General features: G+C 39.6%; 2 protein-coding genes and 1 long non-coding RNA gene across 7 annotated transcripts in view; all 3 read left to right on the top strand.

Moving 5' to 3' along the window:
• LOC134673397 (sodium/calcium exchanger 3) overlaps positions 1 to 20,561 on the top strand; it is a 217,329-nt gene that overhangs the window by 185,525 nt on the left and 11,243 nt on the right. For 3 of the 5 annotated variants that reach the window (XM_063531374.1, XM_063531373.1, XM_063531371.1), the window contains one exon: positions 102 to 244. In XM_063531374.1, the coding sequence (XP_063387444.1) occupies positions 102 to 244 (143 nt within the window). The remainder of the gene's footprint in view (positions 1 to 101; positions 245 to 20,561) is intronic. The other 2 variants (XM_063531375.1, XM_063531372.1) reach the window with 1 other exon arrangement.
• On the top strand, positions 1,627 to 2,571 carry LOC134673556 (uncharacterized). The gene has a single exon (XM_063531554.1). It carries the CDS (start codon positions 1,783 to 1,785, stop codon positions 2,569 to 2,571), a length of 789 nt encoding a protein of 262 aa, XP_063387624.1. The 5' UTR covers positions 1,627 to 1,782.
• LOC134673125 (uncharacterized) lies at positions 8,579 to 14,618 on the top strand. The gene is made up of 3 exons (XR_010099420.1): positions 8,579 to 8,737; positions 10,336 to 10,495; positions 13,569 to 14,618. It is a non-coding gene; the product is annotated as an uncharacterized LOC134673125 (long non-coding RNA).

The following is a 20,561-nucleotide window of genomic DNA, read 5'->3' as shown; positions in this document are numbered from 1 at the left end:
TTAACCGTATAAAGGCGTACTCTACCACTACTTAATTAACTTACAAATTCCACTCAACTTTTCTATGTCTCCACCCATTAATAGATTTATTTCCTTCACAGATGATGACAAACCCGTCTACAACGAAGCTAACCACCTGGCGACATTGCCTGAGGAGGAAGCGGCAGTCGCTATGATGGGGCTGCCCCGGGCTGGTGACATTACCAGGGCGCAACTAAGGATTAAGGAGAGCAAAGAATTTAAGGTTAATAATTCAAAAGAATACCTATTATACTATTTTGACGACCGGTCTGGCCTAGTGGGTAGTGACCCTGCCTATGAAGCCGATGGTCCCGGGTTCTAATCCTGGTAAGGGCATTTATTTGTATTATGATACAGATATTTGTTCCTGAGTCATGGTTGTTTTCTATGTATTTAAGTATTTATATATTATATATATCGTTGTCTGAGTACCCACAACACAAGCCTTCTTGAGCTTAGTCAATTTGTGTAAAAATGTCCTAAAATATTTAAAAAAAAAATTAATAATTCATAACGTCAATACTTTGAAAAATAAACACTTAGGTATCTTACTTAATTGGACTCATACAGACTTCGAGCAACATGGAAGGGAGGCGGCATTCGCACTATTTCCCCTCTGCCGAGGTACAAGATTAGCGCGTCAATTTAATCTAGCGCGGGTACTAAAACTAGTTGCACTTGGATTTTTCACTAGACCGAGTCCAGACGCGCGCGTGAACACTGCTGCACAAAAATGCCTGTTTGCTCGGTTTTTTGTTATAAAAAGAGGTCGGGGACATCAAATTTACAAAAAGAAAGTGTTACATTGCAATAGTTAGTTGATATTATCACGGAACCCAATTATGATTTTAACTTTTACCATTGTATATTTTATTTACAAGGTTAGCTCTCCATCTGTTAGGATTATATGGGCGGTATCTGCCTGATTCGAACGTTAAGATATGTCAAAAATTTGCTAACGATACGAAATGGATCGGATGTCAGTGTCAAAAGTGACGTTTTTGTTTGAAGAAGTCGGCATACAGCAGGAATACGAAGATGGAGATCGTTAGATTCGCACATTACTCATGATTCTCATGAAATATAACTGAAAACTGTCAATTTAATTGACACTTACAAATTGTATGTACAGCGCGCTGCCAAATTGCATGGACACATGAATGAATTCATTCATAAATCGGCCACGCAATTTTGCGGTTCACACTCCACTCTACTCGCAAAAAAATCCATTAAATTCGTATCCAATTTGCGTCTGATCTAAAATTTCCAGCCATTATTATGTCCACAAGTCATTGGTGAAATGGAGTATTTTAAATTCCGAATCTCGTCAACTGAAGCTATAAACAATTCCATCATGGCCGACAGTTCTGTTAAGAGCTCGTTTATATGGCGCTCGCGTTCGGCCTTTTTCGAATAAACGGATATTGATAAGATTGAAATTCAGCCCGAGTTTTGATGAGAGGTGGGGTATTGAAGAATTTAAAAGCAATATAAGTCATAACAGGAAATAAATTCTTAATGGAAAATTAAACCAGGATTTAAACTTAGCTAAAGGTAGTATTCGTTTTCGGGTAGGTGAATAAAACAGAGCAACATCTTGTGCGCAATATTTATTATTTTAAATTGTTAATAAACACCTTTTGGCCACCAAAACTAAATTAATTCTATGTATTATTAACGCTTATCACCTACCAGTAATTTCCTTTCTTTTTTCTAAAAAGTTACACTTTTTTGTTTCACTTAACTCTTTGACACAACACAATGGCCGAAGTGACCTCTATTAAAAATTCTGTAAATGGCTTGGCGGACTTCTTCAAGCAGCACATGGCTGAATTTCAAACTAGCCTCAGCAAAGCAGACCCAGCCAACCCTACGGTTGCATCAGTGTCATCAAGCTTCGCCGCCTTCAAGGAGTTCGTACTGAAGGCTCTTGAGACCCTCCAGAAGCAAGTGGATGTAGTGACCCGCCAAGTGGATCAAATTGAGACGCGCTCCCGTCGCAGCATGCTGCTGGTGCATGGTATCGCAGAGGCAGAGTCTGAGGATACAACGGTCCTGGTGGTCAATGCACTTCAGGCGACCCGGGATGACTTAGCAGCAGCACACATTAAGCGTAGCCGACGCCTGGGCGCGCGCAGCGGCCGCGACAAGAAACCACGCGTTGTTCTTGTTGAATTTAAAGACACTGCAATCCGAGACGACGTGTGGTTCAACAAGGTGGAACTGAAGGGCTCCGGGGTGACACTGGGTGAGTTTTTAACTAAGCCCCGTCACGCTGCGTTTATGGAGGCCCGCGAGCGATTCGGGGTCCGCAGCTGCTGGACGTGGAATGGCGACGTGTTTGTCCTCGGGAGGGATGGAGTGAAGCGCCGTGTGAACTGCATGGCTGAAGTTAAATCGCTCCCGTCTTCAACTACGCCGCCTACTGCTGCTGAGACTGCGCCTGCGGAGCCGTCTGTGGCTGCATCCTCGAGCTCGATCACCAAGCCAGCTCCCCAAGCAAAGCAAGAGCCCAATAAAAGGTCCAAACGCGGAGTATCGAAGACCTGATCATAATGCCTAGGCCGATTGTTTCGCGATTGTAAATAACTTTCTGTTTTTCTGTGCAACCTCTTAACTTAAGTCGTATAATAAGCCTTAATTCTGTTCTTTCGTATTTGGTCGCTTTACACTTTATATTCTACCTTCTTTCTATTTAATCTTTCGTTGACTTTGTCGTATAGATTCATGTTTAGTTTAGCTGTCATTAATGACATATCCGTTCAGTGTTGCCTTATTCAAAATTTGCGTTTTGTTTTTGCTTTGACTTGTAAAACACCATAATTAAATTGTAACTTTATATTTTTCTTCCAACATGCTGGCAGGTAGCGTTGGTAACCTAGTGTATTTGCGTTTAGGATTTTTTTTTCTTCTTATTACTTGTTATTTATTGATTTTTAATATACATTACATATTTATTTATGTTCAACCATAGCAGTGCCTCTGATTGTAGTGACAATTTCGTGTCTTGCTCATCTGATAAAAGTGTTTCTGATGACAGTTTCCAGAGCTTGCCACCTTCTCTCCATGACCATCTTAACTCAGAGTTTAGTGACGTCAGTAAAAATCTAAACATTGTCCATATCAATGCGCAAAGCATTCCTGCGCACTACAACGACTTGAGCGCAACTTTTGATTTAAATAATATACACGCAGTTCTAGTTTCCGAATCCTGGCTTAAGCCTTGCTTGCCGTCTACTTCGTTCTCCCTACCTGGTTTCCATCTAATTCGTAACGATCGCGTGGGCAGGGGTGGTGGTGGAGTTGCCATCTATCTTCGTTCTCACATCCCTTTTACAGTTATATGCACGTCAGCACACTCTCCTTCTTCAGATACTGCTGAGTATCTTTTTCTTGACATCTCTTTTTCGCACACGAAACTTCTCCTTGGGGTCTTTTATTCTCCGTCTCTTACTGTTAACTATTTCGCCTCTTTAGAGAAACTTATTGAAGACCTCATGCCTTCCTTTGATCACCACATCATTATGGGCGATTTTAATACCTGCCTCCACAAAAACGACAATCGGTCCCGATCTCTTAAATCTTTGGTACATGCATGTAAGTTAAATATCCTCCCTTCTGGCCCTACGCATCACTTTCCAAATTGCACTCCTTCTCTTTTAGATCTTACTCTCACATCCTCACTTTCTCACGTCGCCAAGTTCGGCCAGCATCCTGCTGATGCTTTCTCATACCATGACCTTCTTTACTTGTCTTATAAAATCAGACCTCCTAAACCTAAAGCTAAAGTCCTTCGTCAGCGTAATTTTGGTAGGATGGATGTGGGTAAACTTCGTGATGACGCTTCGAAAATTGACTGGGGTGTTATCTCTAGAACTGATAATGTAGATGACCAGGTGTTACTTTTTAATTCCCTTTTGACCCAACTCTACGACGAGCATGCCCCAGTCCGTTCGATTAAAGTAAAGCATCTTCCTGCTCCTTGGCTCACTAAGGAAATCAAGGTGCTACTAGACAAAAAGAACTTTGCCAAAGCGAGGTACAAGTCAAACCCCTCAGAAGCTAACAAATCTCGCTATCACGCATTACGCAACCGCTGTAGCACCATCTGTCGTGATGCTCAGCGACGCCATATCCACCAGTCTGTTGAGAATGGCGACCCTGCAAAGGTATGGAAATTTCTTCAGTCGCTAGGTGTTGGGAAATCTCAGCAGAACTGTCCCAAAAACATTAACTTCGATCAGCTTAACATGCATTTTTCTGCTTCTGCCGAATTTCGTGGCCCTGACAAATCTAATACCCTTCAATATCTCTCTTCTCTTCCAACTCCTGACTCGTCTCCTTTCTGTCTCGTTCCTTTTACCGACAGTGATATTAAAGAAAACGTTTTATCCATAGCGTCTAATGCCATTGGGGTCGACTGTATTAGCCGTAAAATGATCCTTCCCCTCCTTGACATAATTACTCCTGTCATTTCCATTATTCTCAACACTTCTATTTCCACCAGCTCCTTTCCTTCACTTTGGAAGGACGCCTGTATCGTTCCGATTCCTAAAAAATTTAATCCATCTTCTTTCTCAGATTACCGTCCCATTTCAATTCTTCCATTCCTATCTAAAGTTCTCGAACGACTTGTACACAAACAGCTGACATCGTACCTGAACACATATAGTCTCCTTAACCCCCTCCAGTCTGGCTTCCGTCCTGGTCATAGCACGGCTACTGCTCTCGTGAAGATCACTGACGACATTCGGGCGGGGATGAATGATCAAAAGTTGACGGTATTAACGCTGCTAGACTTTAGCAATGCGTTTAATACCGTCGATTTTGACGTTCTCCTTGGAATACTACGTTCCCTTAATATATCTCCTGCAGTAATCGGATGGTTCCATAGCTACTTATTTGGTCGTCGGCAGCGTATTAATGTAGATGATGTCCTTTCTTCCTGGTGCAACACGTTGGCCGGCGTTCCGCAAGGCGGCGTGTTGTCCCCCTTGTTATTTTCCATTTTCATTAACTCTATCACTTCTAAACTTTCTTCTCACTATCACCTTTATGCCGACGACCTTCAGATTTACTCGCAGGGTGTTATTGGAGATCTACCGTCTATGATCGGTAAGGTGAATGGCGACTTAGAGAGCATCTCGAATTGGAGTCGTAGTTTTGGCCTTAAAGTTAACCCAGCAAAGACCCAGGCCATTATAATTGGTAGCCCAAAACTGCTTCCCCGAATTGACTTTGCTGGCGTTCCTTCTATTTATTTTAATGGCGTTCTAATTCCGTACTCGCAACAAGTAAAGAACCTTGGCATCATCATCGACAGTACTCTATCATGGGGACCTCAGGTGGGCGAAGTCAGCAGGAAGATGTTCGCGGCAGTAGGCTCACTTAGAAGATTACGGAACTTCCTTCCCATTCCCACCAAAATTGCACTCGCACAAACTCTTCTCCTCCCCATTCTGGATTATGCTGACGTGGCTTATCTCGATCTCACTGAGGAGCAACTTAATAAGCTTGAGCGTATCCAAAATGTCTGCATTCGGTTTATATTTGGGTTACGCAAATATGACCATGTTTCTCACTTCCGTTCACAGCTCAAGTGGCTCCCTATCCGCTTCCGTCGTAACTTTCACGTTTTGTCCCTTCTATATTCTATTCTTTTCAACCCTGCAACTCCACGCTATCTCAAAAATCGCTTCAGTTATCTCTGTTCCGCTAGGTCCGCCCAGAAGTTAATTCTTTCTGTACCCTCTTCCGCTTCAAAATACTATAATAATTCCTATACTTTTCAAGCTGTTCGACTTTGGAATTCTCTGCCTCTTGACCTAAGGTGCGCTCAGTCTCCTAATTCTTTTAAGAGACTACTTAAACTCCATTTCTTATCTCTTCCTTAATGCTTTTATCTGGTTACTCTTTCTCTATGGCTGACACTGCTATATTATATTATATTATATTATATATAATATGTGTATTTATTTATGTATGTCATGTAAGTATGTTTATGTATTGTATATGTATTTTTATTCTGTTTATTTTTATTTTTTGCATGGTAATTTGTCTGTTTTCGATGTATTTAGTGATAAGTTTTTTTCATTGCACTTGCAACACCTACTGACATATGTAAATTTATTAATTTCCGCTACCCAAAGGTTGTCTGGAAGAGATCGCTTTTTAGCGATAAGACCGCCTGTTGTTTACCTCTGCCTGTATTTCTGTTTTCTTTTGTATTGTCTTATTTTATTGAGGTGTGCAATAAAGAGTATTTGTATTTGTATTGTATTGTATTCGACATGATGTTCATACTTGACCATTATTAAGTGACGATAACTATCACCTTTAGATTGTCAAAGGAGGGTGGAGCATAGTCTAATAAAACATGGTCTTCTCTTCCCAGAGTGACACAAGCCTACGTCACAATAACATGGCCGCTATATATAGCGCCATCGCATATTATCATATAGCGCTGTCGCATGATGACGTAGGCTTGTGTCAGTGACGTGACCACGAAAAGACGGGAAGAGAGTACCAGGCGGAGTATATTATTATACCGTGGGGTGGAGGGAAGGGGATACAATCGGTAGACAAGCTACGACTTGTCATTCTCTTCAAATGGGCCCCAAGTTTTAGGCACTGGTCCCACCGCGAGCTAGTAAGCTATGAGCTATCGGCTATAAACACGAACAAAAGATAAGCACTCCCGTGTAAATAAAAGAGACATGGCAATATTTATAGTTACTCGCCCAGCGGTGAGCTATAAATATCGCCGTGTCTCTTTTATTTACACGGGAGTGCTTAACTGTCTATGACCCATTGGTTATGTTTTTATGATATTGTCTATTTGGTGGATTCTTTACTTCTACAGTCAGCAGCATAATTATGTACCTGCGGGTGTGGTGTTCAAATTAATCTGATCAAATCATTATTGTTTGAAAGAGAAACTTATTCTATTATTGTTTCAATAATAAGTGTGTTTATCACTTGGTTCATTTAGCTACTTCTGCTGCTAATTATACCAGACAAACATTAATACCTATAAGCGGTATCAGAATCTGGGGGTGTATTCGAGAACGGACATTTGACGTATCATGAGGATATCCAGTTGATGCGGATAAATCATGACTTGTGGAATCGCGTACAATCACCACCTGTCAGTGAACTCTATCCACACTAGAGGTGGGGGTGTTGTACTGAAATAGTTTTTGGGACAGGTTTTTCCTAATGGACGACGTTTTGTTTGTAGAGTATTTAAAAGCACGGACTCTATTTTTCGAAATATAACAAATATGAAGTTGCCAACACCTCGTACCTCCATTCTTATTTTTACTTTAAGTAAAATATTTTTTTGTTAACAGACAGTCGTCTGGGTGTCTGTTGGATCAAAAAATAATGGAAATAATTTTTACATTGTTAATATGTCATTTGATTAATGGCCTTGGCTCAAAACGTCACGATACGTCAGATCAGACTAATGAAAAGTCGATATTTGCATAAATAACCCTTATTTGTAAGTCGCTTAAGTACGGTAAACACGTAAATTGCCTATTTGGGGTGGTACACGTAAAACTGGTATTTTCATAGAAACGTACTTTTGGTACGCATTTTGCCAACGTGTCCCAGCTCTAGTTAGGATCACAATGTATCGCAAGTTGTTACATTTGACAACTTGTGATCGTAACTGTCAATGAAACTAGACTTTTTTGTCGATGGGTATGGCTGCCATATTTGGATTTATGACATTCAAAAGGGGATCCTACGGCATAGAGTAAACTGCATGCTCATTTTTCTACAATACTTTGATTCTTCTACTGGACGCAAGATGGAGTTAGCAGTCAAATTTCGATCTTGGCGTTATAAAAGTAAACCGCAAGAACATGACATGCAGTTGCGTGGGTGTAGATCTATCATGAAACGAACATGTGACAATTGTCTATGATTAAAAAAATAATTGACAAATAATAATATAAAGCGATACAATACTACTTCAAAATGGCAAAAAGAAAACAGATTTATTATAAACATACTTACAAATCATATAGGTAAAAAGTATAATTTTTAAACCAATGGTCGTGGGTCCTAACCCCGGCTATTAACAATGACTTTGTTGTAACTATCTTAACCAATTGCTTTTCTGTGAAGTAAAATAATTATCATGAGGAAGATGGAGTAGCCACAATAAGGTATATATTTTTCCCCTCTGGGTTAGATGGCAGGGAGAGATAGTGGAGAAAGCGGCAAAATAAGCATTTATTGTGTTGTTAAAAGCCCTAAGCCATGAGCCAGGGTATGTGAGGTGCATGATTACTTGATTAGGGGCTAAACTCTGGAAAACCGGACCTTCGGCGACTAGCTGCCAACTTTCCCAACTCACTTTTACATCAGCTCCTTTGATTAATAAATTCAGGTAAAATTCGTAAGAACTAAGTGCCTGTGCCATTCTCTACATTGGACGCTATGCCTAATTAGTTGTTATTGATGTTGAATTTTCAGTGGCATATAAGACACCGGTCGTATAACGACTTAGAAATTTGGATGTTTTCAGTTTGAATAAATAGCAAACTGGAGAGTTTTTGATTAATTTAAAACTTATTATTTTAGGTATTTTGTGACGAAAGGTCTTCACAGACATCGACAGAAAATCGGGAAAGCCCGGCCAGATGCGTCAGACCACGCAAAATGGAGGATTCCATGCCTACTTGTCTTCTTCTACCATGTATAGGTATCCATAATAAAATTATGTCATTAAAATACCGTTTCTTCGCAGCACTACACTTCAGTCCTTTTATTAGAATATGTAAATAATTTTGTTCTGTGAAACTTATTTTGTGTTACGAGGCTTACGAGTTACTTTGACCTACTCGTATTTTGCCACCTTAATAATAGTAGCCTCGAATTGGTTGTTATTTGTGGCTTTCCATAAAATAATAAGGGTACGTCTTTATGCTTCAAATGCAATAAGGACGTTTTCATCTGAAATTCCAATAGAACTTGGAAATTCCAGAAGCCACATTTTTACAAGCTTTTATGTAGTTTCACTTTCACCTGCCCCGTTGTTTGTTTGTATCAATCAAATCTAAATACCCACTTCCCGGGTGTTCAATTAAGCTGAAAATTTGCATGCATAAGTAATCAAGTTTTCACAGATGTTTCGAATAAATATAGTTTTTTCAAAGGTTGTCTCCTTTCAATCATAGACAGAGACAATCATACAATCTTTGTCTTACACTTTACACTAGTACTAGCACCCAAAAGAAAAGGACGACTATAGATTTCCCGGTTCTTACTGACTGACAAATTGGTTTGACCAACTACTTATATAACATTGATGGATCAAGGCGGTTTGTTTACAGCCTGCCGCGAAACCCGAAAAGCGATATTTCTTTATCTGCCACTCTATCGCTCGGATATGCAAGAGTGATAGAGTGGCAGTTAACGAATTTGGAATTTCGTGTTTCACCGTAGGCCCTTTGTTTGTGGTAATTTTTCCCAAAAGACGAATAGAAGTACGCACGATAAACGCCAAAAAGTTGCTATTTAAATGCTTATCATATTAATTTAAATCGTCGTTGGTGCTTCTTGCTTGTGTGAGTTATATAGATGGTCAAGCAAATCTTTTCAGTTATAAAAGGCGCGAAATTCAAATTTTCTATGAGTCGATATCCCTTCGCGCGTACATTTTTCAAATTTGCCGCCTTTTTCTACTGACAAAATCTGCTTGATCAACTATAAATGTCACTGTACCTTCACCTGCGGACTCAACCTTCACGTTATATTTTTTTTTTTCAATGTTCACGCTGTCATAGTAACGAAAATAATAAACACGTCAATCGAAGTCAATAAATTTATATCCAAGAAAAAAATGCATATTATATAAAAAAATTATGAAAAAGGAAAATATTATACAATGTTATGTAAAGAACTTTATTTTCATATGACCCAAGACTTAGTCGAAGATTTCAGAAACCAATATCCAGCAAGCACCGTCTGGCTCTCTGCTTGTAAGATATGGAAATACAATGCACGTACCTACATATAAATATGTGTAATCATGTGCCGAAGCATATTATTAAGAGGCAAGGGGATGTCCGGTTCTCCATACAAACGTAGTCGCAATTTTCCTCTCTGGATATTGATATTATGGAATATGGAATATCAAAAAACTGACAGTGCTCAATGCATTCTGCTACATTCTTCAAATTTAGATTTCAGCTTTCAGGTTTTGGCATTATTTTCTTCCATCAATCTCACGTTCTTCAGTGTTCATGTGTACAGATTTGTTCAGTTTCAGCACAGATTATAGTTACTTTATGGTTTCAGGAACGCATGAAAAACGAAAGTTTAAAAGATAATAAATTTACGATGGCTGTGGGAAAGCAACAATAATTTAAAGCATCGATATAAGATAATCATCTATAAACTGTTTTCGGCCATAGCGAATACGTTTACCGCTAAGAATGTCTCAAAGTAAAAAAAAGAAGTAAGTAAATATTAACTGACGTGTCTCACTCCGCGATTTCGTTGCTTTGCTACAGGTAGCTAAAAGTACGTCCGTTCGGCTCCAATTTTGGGGTTTGCCATAAGCCGCGCGTGGCGCTGTCGCCACCTAGCGGCCATATCTGTGCTGATCGTAACAGACGCGTTTTGTTAGAGAGTGAGTCTTCTGTACTTAGTACTATTATTTATTCTGTGATTAAGCTCATAAGTACACTAAGGTAGAATTGTCCGTCTATCCGTCCATATGCCACAGCAATTTTACTCAAAAACTATATTATAATGAAATTTGGAAAGTAGGTATTTTTAATTTTGTAAGCCACTACTTACTCGTAGGTTAGAATTTCAACCGGTTGGCGGTGGTGAACCGATTTGGATTTTTTTTTAAAGTATAGGTATCCCGTTTTTATCAAATCCCAGTTCTGATGATGGGTCCATCCGAACTCCTCGAATCTTATAAGTAGGCATACATATAGCGATTTTTGTGTTTTCATCAATAAAGCAAGTATTTACGTTCAAAAAAAGTGACATTTAGTGAAGTGGATCTACTCATAGGAGGTTTGTTTTTAGCGTTCCGTACGTCAAAAAGAAAAAAAACGGAGCCCTTATAGGATCACTCGTGCGTCTGTCTGTCCGTCTGTCACAGCCTATTTGCTCCAAAACTACTGGACCAATTAAGTTGAAATTTGGTACACATATGTAAATTAGTAGTAGTTTTTTTTTAATAATTTTAAAATACATTTATTCGAAGTTATTTAAGAAAATAGCCTAAAAGTTACTTTATCTCCGAAACTACTAAGTCTAAAATTTTGAAATACAAAAAATACACAAAATATAAATACATAAAATCTTCACTTGTAGATGACAGGAAAACCTATTAGAAATGTGCAGTCAAGCGTGAGTCGGACTTATGTACGGAACCCTAGAAACGCGAGTCCGACTCGCACTTGGCCGGTTTTTTTAAATTACGTGTAGGTATGTTAGTAAGTAGATTTTTTGGTACTATAAATAATATTAGTATATATATAGGTATACATACTTAACTTAATAGTTTTTCTTTCACCTATGTAAGTAATATGTAAAAGGGACCGAAATATGTAATAAGAGGTGTAAAGTAAATACGAGTATTACTATACGATATGTCCAAACAAAGATCGCTATGATCAGTACAAGTTATTTTTTTAGGTCCCGTACCTCAAAAGGAAAAAACGGGACCCTTTAAGGATCAATTCGTTATCCGTCCGTCTATCCGTCTGTCCGTCTGTCTGTCTATCCGTCCGTCTGTCTGTCTGTCAAGTCAAGGCCCTTTATCTCGGGAACGGGTGTAGGTATCGAGTTGAAGAGGAATAAAGTTAATACGATTATTACTTACTATAAAGTACTCGTATGTCTAAAGAAAGAACGCTATGATAAGCAGAAAGTAATTCTTTAGGTTTCCGTACTTCATAAGGAAAAAACAGGACACTTTTAGGATCACTTTATTGTCCGTCTGTCCGTCCGTCCGTCCGTCTGTCCGTCTATCCGTCTGTGCATCCGTCCGTCTGTCCATCTTTCTACCTATCTCTGTGAATGATCATTCCGTAAGAATTTATTCCTAACTCGTCTAATCTTACAGACATAATACATTTAAATTTGTTGTTGAATCATATGATGATCAAGCATTCAGATTAAATAAAATGAGTGATATTTAATGAAGTGGAACTGCTGATGAAGACCAGCTGGAACACCCTAACGACGCGTATTTCACGTTTGGCAATATGTCTTCTTCGTTATGTTTAATCTGCAAGTTATTTTTAAGCATCATTTTAGTCGAGACCTATTTCTGGTGATGGGTTCCAGAAAGAATAGACGAAACTTTTCAAATATTTTATATATAGGTACTTATAGTATATTTTTACATTTGCATTTAAACAGTGCTATTTGGTGAATGGAACTTTTTGATGAAGACCAGAAAGTAACTTCTCCATGACAAGTATTTAATAGGTGTTTCGGCTTAGGCTTTTAATTATTTATTATTTATACCCTCCCGGGCGGAAGAGAGGGAGGAAGAGAACTGACCACAGCGAGTATAGAATCACTCCACCTTATAAAACCAAGTCCCCCGCCGCGCTGTTTGTGTGTATGTATGTTCGCGATAGACCCAAAAACTACAGATCGGATTTTCATGCGGTTTTCATCTATCAACAGAGTGATTCTTGAGGAAGATTTAGTTGTATAATCTGTTAAGGTTTTGTGTAACCCGTGCGAAGCCGGGGCGGGTCGCGGGGTTGCATGGTACTAACCAATATGGCGTAGTGGTATCGTCTTGGGTCGTCCTATTCGTTTTTCGCCAAGTTCTTAAATTAGTCCTATTTTGCTTTCGTCACGCATTCTACATTGAAAGCCACCGACGATTGTGACGAATGTAGAATGGGTGACGAAAGCAGAATAGGACTAATTTAAGAACTTGACGAAAAACGAATGGGACAACCCAAGACGATACCGGCGTAGTTGGTGTTCATTATACGTAGGTTTAGGAACTTGTCGCTTTTTTTAAAATTTAATTTCCAAAATCTCGATCCTAGAAGAAAAATTGTGAGGACCAAACTTGTAGAGAATCAAATTTCCTACAATTTTTGTCCTCACGGTTTTACTGTAAAATCAAAAATGCCCGAGTTATTCAAGAAAAACCGTTTTTTGAATATACACAGAAGCCTGATTCAGTCTACTTTTTGAATTTATACTCCCTTGACCCCCCCGAGGGACCTACGAAAAAAAATCCAAGAACTGATTATTCACAGGTCAAAATCTATAATGACTGAACTAAGATACCTACAAAGCAGGTGTTATTGGCCCGTCTTTATACACCTGTATCCTGTATATAAGTTATACATACAACCTACGGAACATTTTATTTAATTAGATGGGTGATGGGAGGATATTTGACCTTACAAATGACTGTGCCCAAACATTTCCGAAACATATCGAACGTTTTAGTTGCAGTTTTCAGTAGTGTAAAATAATTGGTATATTTATCGTACCTCGTGTTATAAATGTAAATATAATATATTATTTTTTAGGTTCAATATACTGGCATTGGTTTCACCAAGAACGATGAGCGAGAAGCGATTAGAAATATAAAACTGGAAACGAGTTGGGGCGTCCGGCTGCGACCGAAGCGAGTTTTTGAATGCGAGTTTGACGTTTTAAACACCGTATTTAAGGTTAATAAGGTCTACAAGCTTCGAGAAGGAGGTCAACCGCCGAATCCAACTTGGTTGGGCAGCGTTCGGGAAACTACGTAATGTCTTTTCGTCCGACATACCTCAGTGCCTCAAGACGAAAGTCTTTAATCAATGTGTGTTACCAGTGATGACTTACGGCTCCGAAACGTGGTCTTTCACTATCGGCCCCATCTCAAAATTCAAAGTCGCTCAACGAGCTATGGAGAGGGCTATGCTCGGAGTTTCTCTGCGTGATCGAATCAGAAATGAGGAGATCCGTAGACGAACTAAAGTCACCGACATAGCCCACCGGATTAGCAGGCTGAAGTGGCAATGGGCAGGCCACATTGCGTGCAGAGAAGATGGCCGATGGAGTCGAAAAGTGCTCGAGTGGAGACCACGGACTAGCAAACGCAGCGTAGGACGTCCACCCACAAGATGGACGGACGACCTTGTTAAGGCCGCCGGAAGACGCTGGATGCGGATCGCTTCCAACCGGTACGAGTGGAGGTCCAAGGGGGAGGCCTATGTTCAGCAGTGGACGTCTTATGGCTGAGATGATGATGATGATGATGAAGGTCTACAAGCAAATATCAGCCTTCGTGAATTAAGTATTGTAACCTTAGTCACAGAATAGTAGTACAGTGGAACCTCGATAGCACGGATCTCAAGGGAAACGCCAAAACTTCGTGTTAACGAGGTTTTATCTTATAGAGTGCATCGACTTAGAGAGGTTCTTGTAGGTTTTTGTTAGTCTTAAAAACACATTAAAATTCGTATTAGGCAGGTGATTATACATAGACACGTAAAAATACAGTTTCTTTTTTTTTGAGTTACAGAGGTTCGTTAGTAATATCGATATAGATGTGGTAAAACAATACGACTATTTTTTCTAGTCGCATGGTCTCTCCGACCGCCAAGCGAACATCGCTTAGCGAGTACCTACCGCTAAGCGACTTTATCGTTGACAGCTTTTATCGCTGCGAGTAAAGAGTGCAAAGAGAGTCCTCGCCGGCAATGTGAACAGCCAGCGATCAACTATTAATATAGGTACCTATCTATTGTCTTTTACCGACACGGAATCTCTATCTTATCGCTTACACGCCCTTGGTGCTTGGACTAGTGCATATCCATACTTAATATTATAAAGGCGAAAGTGTGGCTGTCTGTTTGTCTGTCTTGTCTGTTACCTCTTCACGCTTAAGCCACTGAACCGATTTATTTGAAATAGGTATGGTATAGAGATTGGTATTATAGTCCCGAGGAAGGACATAGGATAGTTTTTATTCCAGAAATCATCCCTTAAAGGGATGGAACTTTGTATGGGGACTTAACACAAACTGGACAACAAACTTTGTCAATAGGAACTGTCCCGCCCGCGCGGTGTAGCACCGGCGCTGGTGCACGATTTAGTTGGGTACATAGAGATAGTTTGAGTCCCGGGGAATGACAAAGGGTAGTTTTCATTCAAGAAATTACCCTTTAACTGATTGAATAAAATAATAGCTACCTACCTAAATTAATAATTCCACGCTGAAGATGTCGCGGGGAAAAGCTAGTATATATGTCGTAGTCAGATCGTATAATCCGCCGTATTACATTACGGCTAGCCGTTTTCAAAAACAGGGGCGTTTTGAAATGCGGCGGTTCGACGATTAGCCGGATTGTCACTGCGATACGTTCTTCAATAAGGCGGCCCACGTTTAGCCGCATCGTACATTGTAGAGTGACAAGTTCTTTTGGTCGCCTACGTAACCGGAGTTTGACAATGTTTGCAATATAATTTATTTCTACCATGGTCCCACCGCACTACATGTGTTTCTTTTCCAAAACATTTCCTTCACAACTTAAATAGACGGAGCCCCGCAAGCGGGGCTCCTATTTCTGGGCGGTTTGCCCTTCGGGCATCTGAAGTTACCTAACGAACCTAACCTACCTACGCTTTCTTCCCCAAAGTGTAATGTTTTCACGGACGTCTCACTTAATCAATAGGTAGGTAGGTTAGGTTCGTTAGGTAGCTTCAGATGCCCGAAGGGCAAACCGCCCAGAAATAGGAGCCCCGCGAAGCGGGGCTCCGTCTAGTTAAGTTGCAAAGGAATTTTTTTTTTGAAAAGAAACAGTCCGACAAACTCCAGATTTGATGGACACCCCAGCGTTTGTCAGGCAGCGCCACGAGTGTTAAAAATGGGAACTAAAAACTGTCAAAGCGGCGGCTAATGACTGGCTGTATTACATTACGGCTAGCCGAGTTGAAGAACGTATGGCGCCGAATACATTCCGGCGGATACTCATTCAGCCGCATTCAATACGGCTAATCGTTAAACCGCCGCATTTCAAAACGCCCCTGTTTTTGAAAACGGCTAGCCGTAATGTAATACGGCGGATTATACGATCCGACTGCGACATATATATAACAGAGATGAGCCACTGAAAATATTATTGATACACAATTATGTAGACACCTAACCTATTTTATATTAAGTAAGGATATATTATTATCACTGCCAAAATAAGGTTAAAGGTGCCGCCCTGTAGTAGTAGAAGGTATTGTGATAAATATTTTTCTTTCATATACCTATATACTATGGACATTCCTCGATGGCACCAAGTTGCAACCAGAAAGCGATGATCACACGGCAAATCAAATTCTGAAGACTATAGCAGCCACGTCAAAGGAAGATATACCTACCTATTCAAAGAATGTTTATTGATCCTATTTGAAAGCAATCCTACAATCATGATCATACACGCTATATTTGTTAAGATTGTTGTTATTTAATTATCCTGTGATTAATAATTTAATTTAATTTATTTAAGGCCAACTAAGGATCAATTTCGTCATTTTAATTTAAATCTTACAACAAATGTTAGTAGGATACACGCACAAACTTATTAACTAACTACATATTTACAGATGATGGTGTAATAACAACAATTTTGACAAATTTGGCGTGTATGACCATAATTGTAGGATTGCTTTCAAATAGGATGCCATATACAGGGTGGAAAGATAAGTCGGGCCCTGGAGGGAAACTACCTTAAATCCTTAAGCTGGCTCATTTTACTTAAAGGAGACATTCCTTTATTTTTAAAAAGAAACAAAACTTGGTACAAAACAAAATTTTTATGGTAGTCTCATTGCGGCCTTTGTATTAGAACAATAATAATCCAACCAAAATTTCGGGTCGACAATTGAGTCCAGGCCTGCTACCAAAACCTGATGTCCTATTTAAGGTGAGGCGGCACTAAACATAGGTCCGCTCGTGCATGGAATACTGCTGCCACTGGCTATCAAATCTGCTGCAGACTTTTTTTGGTCCGACTATCAGCTGGCAGCCCTGTGGCCTATTTTATAAAGCTACAAGTTACAATTTACAAGCGGAAGTCTCGTTCTAACACATAGGGTTAGAAAGAGACTTCCGCTTGTAAATTGTAACTTGTAGCTTTATAAAATAGGCCACTGGACTCGATAGAGCGCCGGGCTCATATACTTTTTGGCGATGGCTGTCAAATCAAAGTTACAAAGCCTCGATCATAATATCATCGCCGACGAGTTACATGTCTATCGGTGTTCTATCGGATATATCCTAGGGAGTGCGCAAAAGAATGTGTTATTCCCACTAGTTACCACCAAGTTCTTACCAGTGGTAACTACTGGGCATTTTTTCCCACCTTTTACCACTGGTAAAAAAAATCCCACTAGTTACCACCAACTCGGCTTGGTGGTAACTACTGGGAATTTTTATTCCCAGTAGTTACCACCAAAATATTGTTAGAATTCAATACTAATAAAAACAGTATAAATAGTTTAGTATAAATGTAGCGTGCTGAAATAAATAATTATGTGTCGCTTAGTGATTCAGTAAACTGCTTTAAATGTGATCAAAAATATTAAAACAGTTTTACCGGTATAAGTTTAAAAACTAAAATAGAAGAGTCTCATTCTAGTTAACTAGAAATTAACTTATTATCCGAATAAAATGTATCTTATTAACTGTAAATTGAATTACATATTTATACAAACGAACAAACCAATCAGTCAAAAACGGACAGAACTGATTTCGTTTTATTATTTAGAGCTACTTCATTTCGTTCTATTATAAGTATTATAACACGACGCAGAGCTGGAATATGTAGGTATTCATAATTTGTAGTCAGGCTAAATAAAAGGGCATGGTTGTTATTAAAACCGCTTAGGGCGCGCTTCGGATGGGCTGACGGCTGACTGCTCGGACTAACCAGCGTAGGTTCGCATTCCAATTACGCTCGGGTACATCGCTCGGTCATGTTACGCTGGTTGGCTCGATTGCTTTTAAACACCCACGCTAGCGGGACGGTAATAACACTCTACCAGTGGGGCATCAGTAGTCAGAGGGTACACTACTTTTTTTTTATTTAAATTTTATTCTTTTGGAAAATATGTTTATCGGAAGACCGTGTAAGTAATTAAAATCGCATAAAACAACCTTAAATTGAGTTTTGAGAATTGTACGTTTGTATAAATATGTAATTCAATTTACAGCTAATAAGATAAATTTAATCCGGATAATAAGTTAATTTCTTCTTAACTAGAATGAGACTCTTCTACTTTAGTGTTTACGCTTATACCGGTAAAACTGGTTTAATATGTTTGATCACTTTTAAAGCAGTTTACTGAATCACTAACTGATGTATAATTATTTATTACAGCACGCTACATTTATCCTTTAGTATTTATACTGTTTTTATTAGTATTGCATTCTAGCAATATTTTGGTGGTAACTACTGGGAAAAAAATTCCCACCTTTTACCAGTGGTAACTAGTGGGAATAAAAATTCCCAGTAGTTACCAGTGGTTTACCACAGGTGGGGAAAAAAATCCCAGTAGTTACCACCCGTAAGAACTTGGTGTTAACTAGTGGGAATAACCCAAAAGAATTGCACGACCTGATCCCACCTTTCCCTTTTCATCATCGGACGTCATAGAGGTACAATAATACACCGTGTTTTTTTTTATTTCCGTTAATTTCAAGGGTGCATTCCTGAGCTTAAATCAAATTACTTTCTCAAAGACACCAATATTCTAATTAACTCAATTTCGGAGATAATCAATAATTTATTTTTTTCCTATAAGGCCTCTACAAGCGTGTACACTTGCCTTAGTGCCGGTTTACATATTGATAAGTGTTTAAGAATGAGTTCATACATCTGCTATTAAACTTAAGTACAATCTCGGTCGATTTATGTTCAAAATAACATTGACATGTCACAGATTTCAATTGTTTGGTTGAGTCAAATGTAATACTACAACGCTATGTGCTACATTTAATTACTTTTTAAAACTTAATATTTCTACAAAAAAAGGAAAAAAAGATTTTTTTTTAATTATCTACGCCATTTAGTTCTCTTAAGGTGGCCACTGACGAGCCTTCCAACAGTCCAAATAGCGTGGCTGCAATCCAAAATCGGTCCGTGAATGTCAAACACGTACAATGTTTAATATTAGGATGCCTTCCATTTGGATGAATCCATTGTAACGGCATCCATTTGGAAGGCTCGTCAGTGGCCTGCTTTAAACGTACTTATCCATACCCCGAAGGTAACGGAATTCAATAAAAACACGGTGTATAGAGATGACACGGGGGTGGGGCTAAACGACCGAACCAGATGCACTTATGGCAATTTCAGTAGGAGTAGCAGAGAAAGCGGTATTATTGCTTGTCCTTGTCACAGTCTCACTTTTTGTTTGTTCCCCACCAAAATTTATTTATATGGTTTATGGTGGGCAACAAATAACCCGACCGAATTACGTAGATTGTTTTTGGTATGTTGTCAGGAATGTTAAAACGTGTTTTTAATATTGTCGCTTTGCGAATGTTTTATCCCTCACGGAGGCACGCGTATAGCTCATCTATGTACCTAATACTAGGTCTATGTGAATGTCGGACGTCCAGGCGGGAGGAGCAAAGCGACTGCACCCGTTCGTTGTTAATATTCTATAGTTGGTCAAGCAGATCTTGTCAGTAGAAAAAGGCGGCAAATTTGAAAAATGTAGGCACGAAGGGATATCGTCTCATAGAAAATTTGAATTTCGCGCCTTTTTCTACTGACAAGATTTGCTTGACCATCTATATTTGTCCGCACAAAACGATTTGCCTCATCTTTTTTGTAAGGACGATTAAGGAATGGAATGCGCTCCCGTCATCTGTGTTTCCTGGGAAATTTGACCTCGGTGCAGTGGCGTAACTAGGGGGGGGGGGTTGGAGGGGGCACGTGCCCCGGGCGCCGTCCAAAGGGGGGCGCAAAAATGGGCAAAAGACTACCTCTCCGCCTTGCCAAAAGCACAGCAGCAGGGATACTTTCGTCAGTCGTATTTACCACCACTGTGAAGTGTGAAATGTGGATGGTAATCTGGCCCACAGCTCAAAAGAGAAAGCCGATCTTTTAGGTACTCCTATCAAGCAGAGGGATATTCGGCGGGAGTTACTATGCTTTCATTTTATAAGGCGAGCGGGCTGAGTGCTTCAGAGCTGTGTCCCATGTTAGCGCGTCTTTTCCGTCAGGGGTCTCCTGTCGGGAAGTTACCATCTTATGGACTGTCCAAGAGACTACCTATGCAAATGGATCGCTAGCCCTTTGTCCGGCAAGCACATATATGCCGTAGTAGACGGAACCTGCTCCAATAGCAGCTGCTGCTGCGTATCTGTCGGACGACAGTAGGTACTGGGGATTCCTATACAGGGTGGCTAAAAATAACTACACTCCCGTTGCTAGGGAGGTTTTGGGATTTTACTGAGCAACTTTTACTACGGGACCAACCCCGATCTCGCGAAAAAAAAGTTTGCCTTATAAAGAAAAAAAAAAGGTAAA

This window comes from Cydia fagiglandana, chromosome 18 (genome assembly GCF_963556715.1).
Source record: "Cydia fagiglandana chromosome 18, ilCydFagi1.1, whole genome shotgun sequence".
Classification (NCBI taxonomy): domain Eukaryota; kingdom Metazoa; phylum Arthropoda; class Insecta; order Lepidoptera; family Tortricidae; genus Cydia; species Cydia fagiglandana.
This window is presented reverse-complemented; position numbering and strand designations above follow the sequence as displayed.